Source organism: Trachemys scripta, chromosome 4, assembly GCF_013100865.1.
Source record: "Trachemys scripta elegans isolate TJP31775 chromosome 4, CAS_Tse_1.0, whole genome shotgun sequence".
NCBI classification, from domain to species: Eukaryota; Metazoa; Chordata; order Testudines; family Emydidae; genus Trachemys; species Trachemys scripta.
Window position 1 is genome coordinate 95,768,433 of NC_048301.1, and position 19,485 is coordinate 95,787,917.

The 19,485-nt window shown below is 42.8% G+C and overlaps 1 protein-coding gene across 1 annotated transcript in view; it reads left to right on the plus strand.

Moving 5' to 3' along the window:
* The window catches only part of GALNT18 (polypeptide N-acetylgalactosaminyltransferase 18), a 420,371-nt gene that overhangs the window by 348,296 nt on the left and 52,590 nt on the right, over positions 1 to 19,485 (plus strand). Inside the window, exons 11-12 of the mRNA XM_034769997.1 lie at positions 7,187 to 7,208; positions 16,728 to 16,740. Coding sequence (XP_034625888.1) covers positions 7,187 to 7,208; positions 16,728 to 16,740 — 35 coding nt within the window. The remainder of the gene's footprint in view (positions 1 to 7,186; positions 7,209 to 16,727; positions 16,741 to 19,485) is intronic.

The following is a 19,485-nucleotide window of genomic DNA, read 5'->3' on the forward strand; positions in this document are numbered from 1 at the left end:
GCAATTTACAGTGTTAAAACTGAAATGTCATCTGGATCCTGCTGCATTGTGTTTAGTTACGGCAGAGGCCCCTGAACAGAGAGACATGCAAAGAAAGCTCCCTTAGAACTTGTCTACATGGTGCGTTTGTGTGCACCAGCTGGAGTGTACATTCTAGTGCACACCAGCATGTTGCACGTTGCCGTGTGGACCGTGCTGGCACACAATAAAAGTTCCTTAGGGTGTGTTGCTGTAGTCCTGTTTCAAACATCAGTATGCACTAGGGAACTCTGAGCAGGCACAGCATGGTGTAATTAAGAATATGTCTTTGGTATAGTATTAAAACTGTATGAAATGTATTTTCAGGACATGTTATAACTTTGCAGATACTGACCACCTTCAGTCTGTCATTAGCACACAGCTTCAAATGTTTTTTTGTTGGAGTCACTGGAGTGTACAGAGCAAAAATGCCCTTGAAATGCTCAGATTGCAACTCGTATCCCTGCTTACGCACTGCTGTGTCACAGTGCCGGTGGTGCTGCGTCCCACTGCTTCCTTGCACCATTCAAGTGGCATCATTTACACCATTCATCAGATTGCGCACTCTTCCATCACTAATCCTGACTTTGGCCCTGTGGTGCTTTTGTAGTTAAATCTGCTTTTTCCCAGATTGGCTTGTGTTAGGTTTGTTTTTAATTCAATGGGATTATTCATGTGAGAGAGAATTACTTTGTGAAAAAGGATAGGTTTGGAGAATCGTGACCATAGTGAGTACTTAAGGCGAATTCAAATAACTTGAGAGGATTGTCATGTGAGATGGATATCACTTTGCCAGATGGATGACATACGTGGACAGAACACTGAAGGAGTTGTTAAACTCCTAGTTCCAGGGAAGTCCACATGGAACACCCATTAATTATCTGCTTGTCATAGAATGCACAGTTTAGGCTCCCAAGTGGCATTTTTGTAGGTCATATACAAAAGCCAGTTTCCAAATAAATCTGAATCTGACCACTACAGATTCCATTTATGACTGAACATAAATCATGTGAAGGGAAATTCCCATCTGAGAAATATAGTCTGGGATGATTATACTGTAGTAACAGCCACAAGTAAAAAAATAAGAACAGATCGTCTTTCATTCAGACAAGAGGCAGAGTTGATCTTTGGTTCTCTTTGATTTCCTTGACTCCTTACAAACCTTTTGGTCTAAAAATAAATGAATATTTTTATCAATTGAGCCATATCCAACACTATCTCTTGTTATTCTTCCATTTCCCCCAACTTTTTACTATCCCATTGTGTGCATTTTGGGCAGGAGAATGTTTTGCAGTATAATGCAATAGACTGTTTAGTCAGATCATAACTCTCATTCTCTCTACTTTATGTTGCTCTGACAGCACAAAGCAGGTGGAAATACTCCCTAACAGCCAGTTGGGGATTCCCTTGCATAGTGAAAGTTTTGAGTGGTGTTGAGACAGCATAACCAACTCTATGCCACCCCCTACCTGCTAACCCCAGAATAGTGGGGTTAGGGACATAGCTAGAGTGTGGCTGCACACCAGTGGTCTCCTGATGAACAAGCACCTTCTTGGCTGAGGCTTCTCTAAGTTGCCCCAGGGGCTAAACAAATCCACAGCCAGTGTGAAGGTGTCAAAAAGCTATCTGTGCCTCCCCCCGCAGCTGGGCTACACAGAGCTTTACAGAATAAAATCCGCTAACTCTGAATGACTGTTATCATCTCCACAGGTTAAATGCAGAGTTAGTGGCACTAATGTTCCTGATACCCATAGACAGCCTATTTCAAAGTTTTTAAGCAAATGGGATAACACACAAAACACTTTCATCTTTAGGATGGATCAGCCAGCTACTTTGCATTTAGATAAAGAGAATCTTAAGGAACCTAAAGACTGAGAGTAAAAGAGGAGCTTTGACTAATTGGGGTTTTATAGACAATGGTGCAAGGACTTAATCAAACACCCACTGAAATCAATGGAAAGTTCCCGTTGACTTCACTAGGCTGTGAACCAGGTCCTAAATCCCAATAGTTACTCCAGTGAAGTCAATTGATGTATTCTGATGGAAGTAAGTGACGAATATGGTCCCTACATTGCTGTGGAAATCATGGGGTTGATCTGTAATAGTTTTAGGAATATGTGATCTATTAAGATAGTCAATGTATAGCAGCATTGGGTTGTTGGAATGTGTGGATGTATTGGTTCAGTTTAATGGTGGGCTGTTGGGAAAACAAGCAAGATGTCAGCACGATAGCCTAGATAAGGAACAACACCTTGAAAGAAAATAGGTGAGCTATCATCATGTGAGGATTCAATTTCTAGGCTCCAACAGAAGCTGCACAACTGTTGTTGAGGCTGGGAGCCTAGAAATCAGAAGGAGACTACATGGTTAAAAGAGGACCCCTCTTCCCCTCCCCCACCCTGAGAAAGGGAGGGTGAACTTTCAGCAGATGTTTGAGGGGAGACTTTGGGAGAGGCAGAAGCTGTAGCAGGCCAATCTGCACCTCCCATACTGGGGGCAGGAGGGATGTAACTGGGTGAAGTGTAACCCTACTTAAACTTGCGGGGGGGGGGAGATAAAGTTGAGGTAAGATAAGAGCTGTATAGGCGTTTATTTTTTAACTCTTTTTTTTCTGATTGCTGGGTACCTTTGGGTGGATAAATAACGTGTTTATTTTGAAGAAGCTGTTTTGAGCCACTTTAATCAGCCACTGGTCACAGGCTCCAGGAGGGAAGTTTTTTGCAGGTGCCAAATATAGCTGAACCTGTCATGTTCACATGTTTGGAAAATAGAGGGCCTGCATCTCAGGAAACTAGTCTGAGTGGGTGTACCATGGGGTTCCACCTATAGAAGGGCAAAGATAGCACAAGCTGTCATCTGAAGAGTGCACTCAAGAGAGACGGCAAAGGAGTGTAAGGCACCACTCACCCTGTAACCGTAAAAAGTGCAATCTTCAAATCCATACATACGGTAACTGGAAGCAAATGCAGTGACCAGAATATTGGTGTAATATGCTTATTTTGGTCCATGCTTTAGATCAGTGATACTCAGACCTCAGTGGTTCAGGAGCCAAATTAGTCATTAGTGATCAACTTTACCCGAAAGAGCTACAGTAGCGTGGAATTCATTGTTTCATTTACTATAATATTCATATTTAAACAGTCTGACAGGAAATACTAAGTGTATACTCAGAGCTTTGTGTAGCTTGAAAGCTTCTCTCTCTCACCAACAGAAATTGGTCCAGTAAAACATATTACCTCATCCCCTGTCTCTTTCCAGATATGGATTGAACAAACTGGGTTATGTTATAAACAAGAAATCAGTTTATTAACCACAAAAGACAGATTTTGAGTGATTATAACTGATAGCAAACAGAACAAAGCAGATTACTAAGCAAATAAAACAAAACACACAAACTACGATTGATTCACTAAAGAAACAGGTTACAAAATGTAATTTCACACCCTAAATGTCGAATTAGGCAGGATGCAGAGTTTCTGTAGCTTAGAGTTACAGTTATTTCTTCTTACAGAGTGGACACCTGTCTCAGTCTGGATTCACCTCTGCCTTTCCCCTCAGATACTTTCAGCAGTCTTTCTTATTGGGTAGGCAATGGAGGAGAGTCCAGATTAACCCTCTCTCCAGCCTTAAAAAGAATTTACCTAAGGCAGGAAACCTTTGTTTGATCCCATCCCCCTACAGGTGAAAAGTACTAGCAGTGTCCAAGGTGGTATTTTGCATCAGGTGACATCATCTGACCTTGTGATGTCAATGTAGCATCCCAGGAAACTCTTCAGGAAGGTGGGAGATTAGTATCTTCAGAGTTCTATTGTCCTTCCTAAATGGCTCATTCAGGATGATTGCCTACTGTCTGGTGGGCGTTCCCCTAAGTACACACACAGTTGTAATTGTTACATAGTCAATATTCCTAACTTCAGATCACAGGCGCCAACGTGTGTGCTCGACCCACCCCTCTGCTCCTGGCCCCACCCCGACTCCATTCTAACACCCCTGCCCCGCCCCTCGTGTCCCCATTCGTCCCCTTTCCCCCAAGTCCCTGCCCCAACTTCGCCCCCTCCCTGCCCCTATTCCAACCCCTTCCCCAAATCCCCACCTCTTCCCCACTTCCTCCCCTGAGTGCACAATGCTCTCTCTCCTCCCCCTCCCTCCTGGAGCTTGCTACAGCTGTTTGGCGGCAGCAAGCCCTGGGAGGTAGGCAGAGGAGTGGAGACGCGGAGCGCTCAGGGGAGGAGGCAGAGGAGAAGGTGAGGTGAGGCAGGGCAGGGAGCTTGGCTGCCAGTGAATGCAGAGCACCCACTAATTTTTCCCTGTGGGTGATCCGAGGCCTCGGAGCACCCACGGAATCAGCGCCTATGCTTCAGATACAGAAATAATACATGCATACAAATTGGATCATCCCATTCAGTAAATCAGAACCTTTCCAATGATACCTTACATGAGCCATCTTGCATAAAGTATATCTTAGTTATACCATATTCATATCATAACCATATTTCTATGAAGACTATGGGGCGTAATGTCACACCTGTGTTAGGCCCAGTCAGTCCACAAGCCAGAAGCTGGTCTGCTGACTCTCAGATCAGGTATATAAACCTCTCAAAACAAATAGCCACTAAGTCTGTTCAATGTTGCTTCATGAGCTGGAACTCTTCTCTGCCTGATGGTGGTGACAGACTCCTCAGGCTTCAGCCTGTTCCAGTTCTGCTCTTGCTCCTGTTTTGTCCCTAGTTCTGCTCCAGACTAACTCTCAGCCATACTCTTGACTCGTTCCAACTCTCATCTTGACTCCTGATTCCAGCTCTGACTCTTGGCTCTAACCTCTAGGCCCAACTGCCACCACTTCAACCACGAGGCATAACTGCCACTAATCCAGCCAATAGGCCTGACCATCCTTGCCTCTGTTTCTGACAACACATGGTTCTCGTGCTTCCTGACTGCTTAGCTTCTTTTATTGCTGGCCTTCCTTCACAAGGTTTTTCTTTCTCTTACTTTTCCTTTAGTGGCCATCAGCATGAAATGAAAACAAAATCTTCAAGACCAAATCTTAAAAGACTAAATTCTGCTTTCTTTACACATGCAAAATGCCAGGATTGGGTCCATTTTTTGGGCTCAGTATCCATCAGACGTTCAAGCACTAGTTGTCACCTACTTCTTCCCCATCCACCTCCAAAATTCAGCTTTGAACGAGCTCCTGCTGCAGAGATCAGTTGTTTTCAGACATCCCATTGGCTTCTGTATGTGGACCTGATCCAGTTCCCAATGAAATGATTTAGTTGGGGTTGATCCTGCTTTGAGCAGGGGGTTGGACTAGATGACCTCCTGAGGTCCCTTCCAACCCTGATATTCTGTGATTCTATGAAAGGACACTGATGACTTAAGTGGATCAGGCCCTGGGATCATCTGGAATTTCCTGAAAGCTCAGTGGTACAATATTTAACTCTTTAGGTTTCCTCTTCATTGTGAGTCTGATAAGTGAAAGACACTGAGTAAGCAGTCAGTCTCTGACAACCCATGGTTCCGCTTGTGACAACTACAACAGTTCCGTTTTAAAGGAAGTCACAGAGAGAAGCCAACTCTGTAATTTAGAAGAGGAAGAAAAACGCTGTTCTGTTCTTAACATTCATCCCAGGATTGGAGTGGAACAAGCAGCTCGGTGAATGAAACTCTTGACATTTTATTCCAGTCTGCATCTACCCTGAGAGATGGTTTAGTGTTATTAATGTGGTTTGAAAGTTTAAATTTAGCTCTGAGAATGCTCTTTTGTCTGTTTGCTATGTTTAATTCATGAATCTACTTATGTCATGATTCAGCCCCACACATCTTATACAGCACAGAGGAATGTGCTCAGAAAAATATTTCCCCCCCCCCACATAACAATCTCACTATAAGCAGAAGTTTGCTGTAAGAGAAACCCTCCCATATGCTAAGAGACCACAGAAGGCTCACAACAGAATGGAGCTGTTGTGGTTCTCATGCAGAGGGTAGCCAGGCTGCAGAAAAGTCACACGGAAGACCCTCTATGTGTTGTAGAACTAATATCTGCATTACCTTTGCCACTGGAGTGCCAAGAGGACTGTGGGAGAGCACAGCTGGTGATTCAGTGAACTACGTTAATGGACTGACTATGAGCCCTGCTGGGGTGACAGGGGGTATGCACCAGGCTGCTGTCACTTTTACAGTTTCTGGACTGTGGGCTGGATTGTGACATACATTGGCTCTCTGAACCTTCGGGCATAGGAGTAAGCAGGGCCACTCACCCACTTACTCCCTTGGGCAGGGGTGAAAAATATGGGGAGCCTAGGCTCCACATCCTCTACTCCAGCGAGCATGGATGAGCTAGCAAAGGGAAAGGGAATTAGAATTCACCACTGATACAGGCCAGCAGGAAATGATTGAACTCTTGGAGAAAGAGGGAAAGCAGGGAGGGAATCATTGATCCCTTAGCCACAGTTCTTTCCCTGGGATGTTCCTGGGTGGACCAAGCTACATGCCACCCCGTACTGTGTCCTAGAGACAATCTAGCCCTGTAATATCGTCTATGGAGTGGTCAAGCTGTGGGTGTTCTGTGGTCCATAAAGTATTGAAAGATCTATAGGATTCATGCAACTAATATGCATTATTCTAAGCAGTGAGGCAGGAGTTTTTGCTTCTTCCACTCTTTATAGCTGTGTCTTGCAAAAGCCTTTACAAAATCACCTGTTCTATCTCCTGAAGCTGGCAAAAATCAACAAAGGCTGGAAAGGACCTGAGGATTTTTTTAAAATCTGTGATCTAATCTGCCTTTTGTAATAAAGGCTGCTCATTATCAGAGCTCAGTGTGATACCTCAGCAGCTTGTAGCATCGCCTAGCCATTTCAGCTATCATTTACGGGTTCATTTGTTGTACTGGAAGATCATGTAAACAATCAGCTTCTAGGGTTATTGATTTTATTTTGCTGTCTCCTGCCCCCTATGGAGCAATTACTCTAAAAACTTGACCCTCTCTTACCTGGCCTAGAGAGAGAGAGAGAGAGAGAGAGAGAGAGAGAGAGACATCTTAGTATTCTAGCAGTTAGGGTTGCCAACACTGTATTTAAAAAATAAGGGACTCTTTTCTTAGTACCCCGGCTCCACCCCTTCTCCTGATATTATTAGCATTATCATAATTATTAATAATAATAACAAGCAGCACTCACCTACATTTGCCAGGGGTATTTCTTGATGCTTTTTGCAGCACTCAGCAACTCCCGACCTTGAACACAGATGAAAAAATAAGCCATGTCCCTTGTAATAAGGGACTGTTGGCAACCCTACTAGTAGAGCAGTGTGGCTTTGCACATTACAGTATTTATGGCTTCATAGCATGTGTGTCGGGGACATACTGTGAGGCAGGTACTTGCTATTCAGTGATAGACGGAATGAAGTTCACTAAACAAAACACAATAAACCTCTCAACTCAGGTTGGACATTTGAATCAACATTATCCTACCTGTGCTCAATTGTCATAAAAATTATTTGTAATTCATTTATAGTGTTGGCTTTTTTCACTCCAGAAGGTCATTTGAATGTCTCCTAAGAATAGCTAAATAAATGATTGATTTCATAATAGTTTGGTGGGTGGAGTTTCTTCTGATATGTCTTTCTGTTGCAGTATTTTTTTTTAAAAAAGGATTAAACTATACTGCTTAAAAATACATTAAGCAGCAGAAATTTGAAGGTGAGTGGCTCATTTTTCATTATTTCCCTCTGTCCTCTTCTGAGGAGAAGTGAAATGGAATGAAGGAGGAGCGCTTGGGGTCTGGATATTCCAGCTTGAGACATGTTACATATATATTTGGCTGAGCTTTCACGAACCTGGCAATTTATTCATGAGCACAGCCAAGATCAATGGTACAGTTTGTTGCATGAGGTCTTAGTATACAGGCACTTCATTTATATTCTGGATGCTGTCATCTTTCTCACTCACTGTCACTGCTTGTAGCTCAAGAGTTCAGAGGGAAACTTCTTGAAGGCATTCTGTAGACAGAAAAAGTAACAGTTATGGGAAAATTTTGTGTGTGCCTGTGTGTGTATAATAAAAACATACATTTATTTTTGTTAAAATCCATATGGTTCTATGACTGTCTTTTGTAATGCCAAAGAAACGTATTTTAAAGATACAACCAGGGCTGGTAAAATTTTATGGACTGCTGGCAGTCACTACATGTTGTTAGTGATTGATAGTGAAGTTCAACAAACCACTTAAACAAATAGACGGTAGTGCTTGAAATATTTCTATCGCTGTGCCATATTTTCCCTATGGAATAATGTATGTGGGGATCAGCATAAACTTGATGTTCTCCATTTAAAAAAAAATCAGAACTTCCTCTATTAGTTGCACAGGTTTAGCATCGTTTGAGCAAGTGGGCAAATTCTATAGATGTGCTAGAATAGGAATACCATCAGGCAACAGAAAACTCAGCAATTACCCCTTGCTTTATAGGGAGGTTGGATTCGCCACGATCTCCCCCATTTCACTCCACCTCATCCACAGGGCAACCCACTCAAAGACCCTAATTTATCAAAGCACTTAAACATGGGCTGAAAGTGAAGCATGGGAAAAATCCTGGCCCCATTGAAATCAGTGGAAGATTTTCAATTGACATCAGCAGGACCAAGATTTTGGTTCATGTGCTTAAGTGCTTTGCTGAATGGAGGTGAAAGAGAACCAGATATAACTCCAGCTGAAGCCCATCAGTGCTAGACCAGAACTGATCTTCAGTAATACCACGGGATGCTTTCTCCCCAATAGGCTGAGTATTCTATGACTACAGCTACATTATGAGCTAGGGGTGTGATTCCCAGCTGGAGTAGACGTTCTTGTGCTATCTCAGATGAGAGCAAACACAAGTATGTCTATGGGAGACGGGGATCACACACCCAGCTTATAGGGTAGATGTAGCCTATCTCACCAATGTTTCAAGCCCCTGCAGGTTTGGGACTGAATTTGGATCCTTCATGTCCTATTTGCTACTTGGTCACCATATTGACATAGATATTCCTCATCTTTTGCTTTTATTTTTGAACCTGTGGCATCATATTATTAATATTAGGCTTCCTTTGTCCTCAGTAACTTCCCGAAACCATGATTCATATTGAGAGCTAAGCCAATAGAGTAACTTGAAATGTGTGTTTGTTTAGTTTTTGGTTGGAGGGGATACTACCTTACACAATGTTTCCCTAATATGTTGCAAGGTCATGTACCTCTAAGGTTATGCTAGATATTTATCATGAAAAAGCACATGTATAATAAAGGCACTGGTATTGAAATGTAAATGAAGCAGCTACCTTGGTGGTGATTTATGTTCTACTGGATAGGGAACTCCTTCTCAGTTATATAAGCCACCCTTTATATGTGCATCAGAAGTATCAAGAACAGTGCCAGCAAGAAAACTTCATTGAAGTAACATTTTAAGCGCTTGAGGCACTGTATATAAAAGGAGATTTGACTTTATGGTTGCAGGCAAACTCAGCTGCAAAAGGACAAGTCTGCTACATGATGAACAACAAGAGTGCGGGTGCCCTCAGTTCTTCCTCTTCTTTCTGTCATTAGCATCCTCTTCTTTCTGTCATTAGCATAGTGCTGTGTATAATTTTACCAGTTGTATTCAAGATGACTCCTGTTAATCCCTGAGATGCTGCTGTAAAGGGAGCTTGATTGTGGTAAATCACTTAATTCCCTAAGGAAACCATAGTGTTGCCATCAGTTGTCAGGAAGGATATTGTTTATTGACTTCTGGGAAGCACTGACAGTATTTTAAAACACTAAAAGCATGGCTGCAATAATTTAGTTCATTTGCAATAGGCAACGCAGGCTGTTAAGCACAACGTATCTTTGTGTATATAGAACTATAGTTACACAACATATGAGGGCACAATTATTTCTGGGTGAAACCCTGAGGCAATTTCACCCTCAACAATGTCTACCACATAGTAGTTTCTGCTAAACTGGGAAAACACTTAAAATGTATTCAATGAGCAGCTCAAGTAACAGAGCCAAATATACCTGGAAACACAGCACTGGAAAACTGCCTATAAAGAAATCCACAATAAACCTGCAAAGAATAACACTAGGATGGAGTTTCTCAGATGGTAACAGTGTAAAGTGCACTTTGCAGTAGCACATCCCCTGAAGCTGTCCTGCAACTGACTGAAACTGAAATAAACTTAGTTTCAGATACACCTTATGTCTTTGAGTTTGTCCTTTACACCTTTCCTTGTAAATGAACTTGGGAAAGTTCTGTTGTTATAGTCACACAACCTTTGGCATTTATTATGAAGTCCTTGTCTCCAGCAATTAAGGTGTTTCACTTTCCCCTATAATAATACTGCATATTTCTAGTGTCTATCATCTCAAAGGACCCCAAAGTGCTTTCCTAGCATTAATTAGGCAAGCGTCATAAACTCCTCTGAAATATATACTGAATGTATTGTTATAGCCATTTTACAGTTGTGCAAACTGAGGCACAGAGAGGTGCGTATCATGGGGGAGGCTATTGTTTACCTCAACTTTCTAACACCTGTTAAAACTACAACTGCTTTATCTTCACTAGGATTTTACCTCATGTTAGTTACCATGTGTTAGCTAGCACATGACGAAAATACATCTTTTTTCCTAGTGAAGACAACATGACAAAGTCAGTAGGAAATCTGGGAATAGGACCCAGAAATCCCGACTCCCATCCCACTGATCTAACCACCCTGCTTATGGGCCATGCTTGGCAGTATCTTGGAGGCACGGTAGGTTAATTAGGAGCGAAAGCTAGTATTTTGTGATAGTACTTGGCAGGGATGTTAATTTATCACAACTTGTGGCTGGTTTCCAGTGCAGTTAAAAGGCTAAAAGGAATGGTTCCCAGAAATAAGACCTGGAATTTTGCTGATGAGTGTTGTTCTCAGGGGATAGAGGAAGACCTTGTAGCCTTCATGGGTTGAGTGGCCCCCTTTAATAACCTCTGTTCCCTTTGTGGGCTGGCGGCGATAGAACTCAGAAGCATGAGCTGAGTCCTAGGGGTAACTGAATCTACTGCAGGAGAGTCTAACCTGAGTTATGGGTTATATGGTAGGAGCCCTGTAACCCCTGCTCCTTCCATGTTAAATTTAATACTGTTGAGGCCTGGTGCTTAAAATCCATCCCCATCTCCATGCTCTGCCTTGTCCACATTAAGTTTGCATGACAGTTGCTTGCAACTTTCCTCAGTGTTTCAGTCCCTCATAATTATAAACACTAAAATTATTCAAATCTACCAAAAACTTAAATCAGAAAATAAATTGCAATAGAAAAGGTTAATTTGCTGTTCAAAATGGTATATTTTTTGACTCCGAGACCGATCACCATGTCTTTTGATAAAGACACTTCTTACTTTAATTTACGCATGTCTTTGGTTATTCGTTAATTCTATAGATCCTAATTTCCCTGGAGTGAGGGCTACAGAAATTGGCATCACAAGTAAGTAGACAAAGAGAGTGATTGCCTGATTTTATTTTAAGTTACACAGATGCAGCCAGTCTGAATGAGAGCAGCAATTTGGCCCTGAGTGATCTTTTTTTCTTTCTTGAAAGCTAAGATAGAATATTAGAGTAGGCAAAAGCAGTGGCAGCTAAAGGGGGAATCAAGAACAGAACTAAAGGAACTATAAGGCAGCAGTGGCTGCTCTAAATTGGCCTTCAAAGGTCTGGCGTTCATTTCCTGTTTTTATTTTTCCTTAGAAATACTGTTTTTGTGACTATTTTACTGGGTTTTGGCCTTTATTTACAGGAATGCAGCCTGAAAGGTTAATTAGACCGTGTTGGCCAGGCACCTAGCTCTGAAGGCAGCGCCCCGCCAGCAGCAGTGCAGAAGTAAGGGTGGCAATACCATACCATGCCACCTTGACTTCTGCGCTGCTGTCTTCAGAACTGGGCGGCCGGAGAGTGGCAGCTGCTGACTGAGGGCCCAGCTCTGCAGGAAGCAGTGCAGAAGTAAGGGTGGCAATACCATACCATGCCATCCTTACTTCTGCGCTGCTGCTGGCAGTAGTTCTGCCTACAGAGCTGGGCTTCCAGTTAACAGTTAGCGTTCTCCAGCTGCCCAGCTCTTAAGGCAACGCCACTGCCAGCAGAAGTGCAGAAGTAAGAGTAGCAGTACCGTAACCCGCCCCCCCCCACACACAATAACCTTGTGACCCCCCCCCACAACTCCCTTTTGCGTCAGGACTCCATCAATTACAACACTGAAATTTCAGATTTAAATAGCTGAAATCATGAAATTGACAATTTTAAAAATCCTATTGCTGTGAAATTGACCAAAATGGACCATGAATTTGGTAGGACCCTATTTATCACAGTCCAGCTTGCCTGGGTAGCAAGATAGACTGTAGAGTGTAAGGGGACTGTCTGTGGCTCCTTGGTAAGACTGTTACAGTGATCCAGGAGTTCACATTTGTTATTGGTTTGGTGAAATCTAATTCTAGAACACACCACCAGTCTGGGCTGGCTGTCCTGTTTTTGACAGTTTGCTCTGAGGTAGGCACTCACGGTCATGAGCCACTCCAGACAGCGTGACACCCGTTTTGTATGAATGATTGGACTTGTAGAAATAGTACTTTCTGGTGGATGCTTTTGCACAGTGATTTGTTGATATGAGGTTTCAGCAAGGAAAACACCATTGGATGGAGAAGGTTCAGAGAAGCACCACAAGGAGGATTCAAGGATTGGAATATGTGCCTTATCAAGGAGTTAAATTGGCTTATTTTCACATAGAGAAAGTTAAGGGGAGACATAGTCACAGTGTAGAAGTACCTACATGGGGAATAGAAATTTGATGAGAGAGGGCTCTTTACTCTAGCAGACAAAGGTATAACAAGATCCAGTGGCTAGACAAATCAGACCAGAAATAAGATACAGTTTTTTCACAGTGGGGATAATTACCCATTGGAACAACTTACCAAGGGTTGTGGTGGCTTTTCTATCACTGGAACTTCTTAAATGAAGATTGGATTTTTTTTCCCCTAAAAGATATGCGCCAGTTCAAACAGAAGAATTCAGGAAGTCTTATTACCTGTGTTATACAGGAGGACAGAATAGAACATCACAATGGTTCCTTCTAGCCTTATGATCTATGAATCAGTATAAATATGAAAACTTCACTTGATTTTTATACTAATGAGCTACTCTTTCATCCCTTTGGAGATAATTTTCTCAACAGGACAGGTATGTTCACTCACTCAAATGTGATTCAGGGTGGGATCCATGAAGGGACTTAAGTATTGCAAAGCTGAGTGGCAACTAACTCTTGGGCATCTAGAAAATCACAGGAATAACACTGTGATACAGAAAGCCTGAGTTAGAGGCCTAGGCTCTCTATACAATGAAAGGAGAGATATAGGTGCCTTAGAATGCAATCCACAAAAGCCAGCATGCTAGCTGCAATGCTGCCTAACTAGCCAATGGGAGGTGCCAACAAGAGGGGTGTGTGCTAAGACCTGCCCCTCGCAAGGTGATAGGTGCATTTCTGCAGATTGGATTTAGGCATCTACCTTGGCTTGTGATTCATAAATGGGAACCTGCCGCCTGGAGTCAGGTAGCTTAGGTGCTTACCTCATTCCACAGAAAATGGAAGGAGGAGGAGGAGGTGGTGGTGGCCATTTTATACACTTTAGTGAGTGCATAGAGAATTCACCTAGGATGTGGGAGATCCAGGTTTAATTCTCCTCTCACTCCCAGAGGGGGGAAAAGGATTTGAACAGGTGTCTCCCACCTCTCAGGAGAGTGCTCTAACCACCAAGCTATAGGATACTCTGATGTGGATCTCGCTCAATCTCTCTGTTGAAGCTGTTCCATTATGGATAAATAATGAGAGTGACTGGAGTAAGGGGACTGGACCTGAGGTCTCCCACTTCCCAGGTGGATTCCCGAACCACTGGACTAGTGCCATTCCTTCTCTTTCCCACCCTGGCCCACGGACTATTCCACTGTGGATAAATATGTGAGGTTTGTGGATCACAGTGGTGCTATGTACAGAGACTTTAGGGGCTTATATCAGCACTTTAGGCACCTAAGGTGCTTCATGAATTGCACCCTAAGTGACAAGGGACACTGAAATAAACAGTGTGCCTACTGCAAGTAGCCAAGCAACTGATAAGGGAAACCACAGAACCCAAGGTCTTCTATAAAGATCAGAAAGGTGCATCGGGTAAATTGTGGAGTATCTGTTACATTTCAAACTTTTTATTGTTTTAGGGAGAATTAACATGTTTAAAAATGCAGTTAAAATAATATTAAATTTAAAATTCAAGCTATTTAGGTGAAATCATGAGGGATTTACTCTGATTTTACCCAAATCCTTTAACTCTCAGTTCATCTCCCATTGAAATCACTTGGGCTCCAGCCAGGCTTGGATGGCCTTTTGGAGACTAGCAGCCAGGAGTTGGTTAGCCACTTAAAATTCATTTCCAGCTACCAATTTCTGCCAGTAAATTTATTAAATTTCTGCCAGGTTGGACTTACTAGAACCCAGTTCAAGAATAGACTAGTGGAGTAGTGCTCTCAAATGAACCTGCATAATTGTGTTATTCCAGGTTTATGCTAGTGTAATGTTATTGATTAAAGTGAAGCAAAAACAGCATAAAATTGCAGTGAAGTTATGGTGAATCATGCCCATTGTCTCACTTTTTTCTGTTGTTGTAAGACAAGCAGGATAGAAATCATGCACCAGTGTTGGTGAATATAATGTTCATTCATTACAAATGCACAGCCACATACCAGCCTCCAATGAGATTTCATCTGGGAAAGCTGCCATATGTATTAGGAATAGCTTTCAGCCTAAACATCGGTGTATTCTGTTTTAAACTTTCAGTGGGGAGCCGGCAATTCATCTTTCAGATAATCATCCTGTGTTAAGTTGGACATCTTACTGTAACATTTTGTTGCATAACAAACCAGCTCCAATGAATTATTTACAAAGATTGGCAACCATCTTCAGCCAGCAAAGTTTTTATCAGCTCAAATGGCTTTTCAAGGTTTATTATTAACATTGGGATAAATCTTGGTCCCATTGAAATCAATGGAATTTCACCACTGACTTTAGTGGGATAAAGATTGACATGGCCTTTCAGGTTGACGTTCTCTCCTGGATAGAAATTCTGCATCATTCTCAGGTAGATATGTATAAGAAACGTACTTCGCTAAGCTCAGCTGCCCAGCCATTGCCAGAAAAGATTAAACTAAACCTTGTCAGATTAATCGAAACACAAGGTGGGAGTGGAAATCTGCTAGGTTCCTGTGGATCTCAGCAGCAAATTATCCCAACTCTAACCTCTTGTAAAATAACTCTCATTTTCTCCTGATTAGCCACCCTGCTAAGGCCCAGAATTCTCTCCAAGATCTGCTGCTCTTCCTCTTAGCTATGTCCACTTTCTGCTCTCTGCACTCACACATGCTGTGGACATATACTTGCTATTTAATGCCAGCAACTAGATGCAAGAAGAACTCTTAGGTAGATTGCTGTCTCCACAGTCAGATGAATTGGAATTCAGTGGGCTTGCAAGGATATAACTGAAGACAGGACTTGGCCCCTCGTGGATATTCAGAATAGAGAATAGGTAGATGTCAGCAAAAGGGCCATTTGTTACCATTTTAATAATTAACACATAGAACACCCCAGGACTCTGGGTATGAACTCTCCTTCCCTGAGCTTATGCTAAGTGGGGAGTGAGTCCTTGCATCCCAAGGAGGTGAGGAAGGATGTGAGCTGGTCCAACCCATTTACGTGCTAAAGCTTTAACCCGCTCCTTTTATTCTGGATCTTCTTTGTGCAAGAGGAATTTGAAAAGTTAGACTGAATAATAATAGAGTAGGCTGCCTCTGTGTTTTAATGTTACTATGATATTCTGAATGTTCATGATGGCCTCCGTGTCAGATTCCATCTTGAAAGAAGGTGAAACTTGGGTGATCAAAGAAGAAAGAATCACCAGTAACAAACTTGCCTGAGATTTGGAATACAGAGTGGGAAAGTACTAGTGCACCAAGTTTTCTTCATAGTTTAATAATCACCACCCACAGGAAAAAGAATTGTAAAGAGTTCTTAGAGGAACCTGAGCAGTGTCCTTCTCCACCTCCCTGCCATTCATAGCCTTTGTTCATTTTAAAGTTCTTTTAGAAAAAGGGCCAGCGCTCCCAAACATCCAATGACTAGCTTTCCCCCTAGTGAAGAACCAGGGAGAGATCTGTATTATGTTTTATGAATATTATATGTACTTCAGTTTACCTGTTTGATATTGTTCTGTCTGACTAGGTGGAGTTAAATGAAAAGGAGCTGTTAGGAAGAGCAAGCAAAGGAAACAATGGCCAGCAATAAGATACCTCTGGGTAAACAACTTGATGGCAGTTAATTGGGAAGATACTATGTCCAGGCACCAGGCAAAACTACATAGCTAGTTTGCCAAGGCTTAGATCAAAAGGATACTAGACAGTTAAAACTTCTCACTGTAGAGAGGGAGGGATGTTCACTGAGAGCAGACAGGCTGAGACACAGGCTCACAGGATGGATCTGGACATGTCTACACTGCAATTAAAAACCTGTGGCTGGCCCAAGCCAGCTGACTCAGGCTGGCTGTGTTTATGTATAGGTTGGGGGGGAGAGACTCAGGCTAAGAGGCTGTTTAATTGCACTGTTGATGCTTTGGCTGAGGGTCCTAGAGCCCAGGCTCTAGCCTGAGCCCAAATGTCTACACTGCAGTCAAACAGCCCCTGAGCCCGAGTCAGCTGACAGGCCAGCTGTGGGTTTTTCATTGCAGAGTGGACACACCCTGAGGCAGCTAAGTTTGCCCAACCTTTGAGGGAAATGATGAGCATTAGGTATGACTCAGGCTGTTCTCTGATTGTTGTGTACCATTAGGTGAACAAACAATATGTTCGTTTGAAGAAGCTGTGTTGAGTCACTTTAGTCAGTCCCTGGTCACAGGCTCCCAGAGGGAAGTTTCTTGCAGGTGCCAAATACAGTTGGGCCTGTTGTGCTTACACAGTTGCAAACAGCATGGCTGGAACCCCAAGATCCAGTCTGAGAGTGGGTGAACCATGGGGTTCCACCTAGGTGAAGGAAACAAAGCATGTTGCCTGAGAATGCATTCAAAAGGGACTGCGAAGGGGTCTCAGGCCCTGCTCGCTCTCGGACCATGACACCCTTCCCCACACAGACTTCCTTGGGTGATTCCTGTATGAATAGTAAAGCTTTCCCAAAGTAGATTTAACTGACAGTAGTCCTGGATTCTCGCAATTCCACCTGCATGGTATGTTTAATGGAACTGCATTGATTTCCTGAACAAAAGACACTCCCTCATTGTAGTACAAATAGAATTTGAAGAGCTCATAGCTGTACTTATATTTCATTCAATATGGTTAGTATTTTAAGAGAAACAGCAGTGCTGTGTGTTAGAGTAATGAAAATCTCTTAAGCGTATTCAGTTATAATGCTATGGAATACGGAGTTGTTTTTTGTCATCTGCTTGTGTGCCAACATCAGACTAAGACACGTGCCCTCGGAAATTCAGTGGCACTTTGGTGCACTTTGGCATGGTGGTGATGTGAGTATTCTGTTATTGCTTTTCACTAATGCTCTAGTATGATGAGTAAAGACATTCTGTGCTAGATCCTCAGTTGGTGTAATTCAGAGTACAGTAACTCCAGTGAGTTCAGTGCCACTATCCCAATTTATACTAGCTGAGAATCTGGCCCCTTATCTTTATTGTGCTTATACAACATTGCTAACTGCGACATTTGCCGTGACATAGGAATCCTAGGAAATGAAATGTCCTGGCTGTGACGTTGCACTCTATATGACTTTATGAAAATATGCTAATGAGAGTGAATATAATGTAACTGGAATATGCTTCATGCAAAAGGTCTCTTGTAAAGTATCATTACAAATCTTATAATCTACTGAGTGTGGTCATCCTATTTGTATGTATGTATCATTCTTGTATCTGAAACTAGAAATATGAAATATAACTCTGAGGGCCTATTGTAATTATGCAAAGTGTGGGCCATTAATGGTGGTTTGGAATTTTGATGACTCCCATTAACCAGGACAATTGACTGTAAATGGTTCTGTTTACTTGTAAGTCTTCCTGTATACCTGTGTGCTGGCAAGTGCGTAATGAAATCTTACAGTGACATGTGATCATGTCATCTGAACTGAAATCCATCTTTAACCGGGTTTCCATTTAGAAGGAGGGGTGGGAACCCAGAAAGGGACAAAAAAAAAAAAAAAAAAAAAAATAATGGAGATATCCCATCTCCTAGAACTGGAAGGGACCTTGAAAGGTCATCAAGTCCAGCCACCTGCCTTCACTAGCAGGACCAAGTACTGATTTTGCCCCACATCCCCAAGTGGCCCCCTCAAGGATTGAACTCACAACCCTGGGTTTAGCAGGCCAATGCTCAAACCACTGAGCTATCCCTCCCCCCCAAAGGATTCCTGCCTTGTGCAAAAGATATATAAGGGGGTGAAACAGAACAAAGGAGGCTGCAGTCATGAGAAATCACCTACCTCCCACCTCCGCTGGAACAAGGACTGTATCAGGGGAAAGGATTGTGCCCAGACTAGGAAGGCATCCAGTCTATGATAGAAGCTTATTGAAACATCTCTGAGGGTGAGATTTTACCTGTATTCAGTTTTCTTAGGGCAGGTCTTCACTACGGGGGGGGGGGGGTGTCAATTTAAGATATGCAAATTCAGCTACGCGAATAGCGTAGCTGAATTTGATGTATCGGAGCCGACTTACCCCGCTGTGAGGACGGCGGCAAAATCGACCTCCGTGGCTCCCCGTCGACGGCGCTTACTCCCACCTCCTCTGGTGGAGTAAGAGCATCAATTCGGGGATTGATTGTTGCGTCCCGACGAGACGCGATAATTCGATCCCCGAGAGATCGATTTCTACCCGCCAATTCAGGCGGGTAGTGTAGACCTAGTCTTACTGTATTAGGCTTAGATTTACATCTTTTATTTTACTTGGTAATTCACTTTGTTCTGTCTGTTATTACTTGGACCCACTTAAATCTACTTTTTGTATTTAATAAAAGCACTTTTTAGTTATTAATTAATCCAGAGTATGTATTAATACCTGGGGGCGGGGAGGGCAACAGCTGTGCATATCTCTCTATCAGTGTTATAGAGGGCGAACAATCTATGAGTTTATCCTGTATAAGCTTTATATAGGGTAAAATGGATTTATTGGGGGTTTGGACCCCATTGGGAGTTGGGTACCTGAGTGTTGGAGACAGGAACACTTCTTAAGCTGTTTTCAGCCTGCAGCTTTTGGAGGACGTGGTTCAGACCTGGGTCTGTGTTTGTAGCAGGCTAGCGTGTCTGGCTCAAACCAAGTAGGGTTCTGAAGTCCCAAGCTGCCAGGGAAAACAGGCTCAGAGGTAGTCTCAGCACATCAGGTGGCAGTTCCCGGGGGGGGGGGTGGT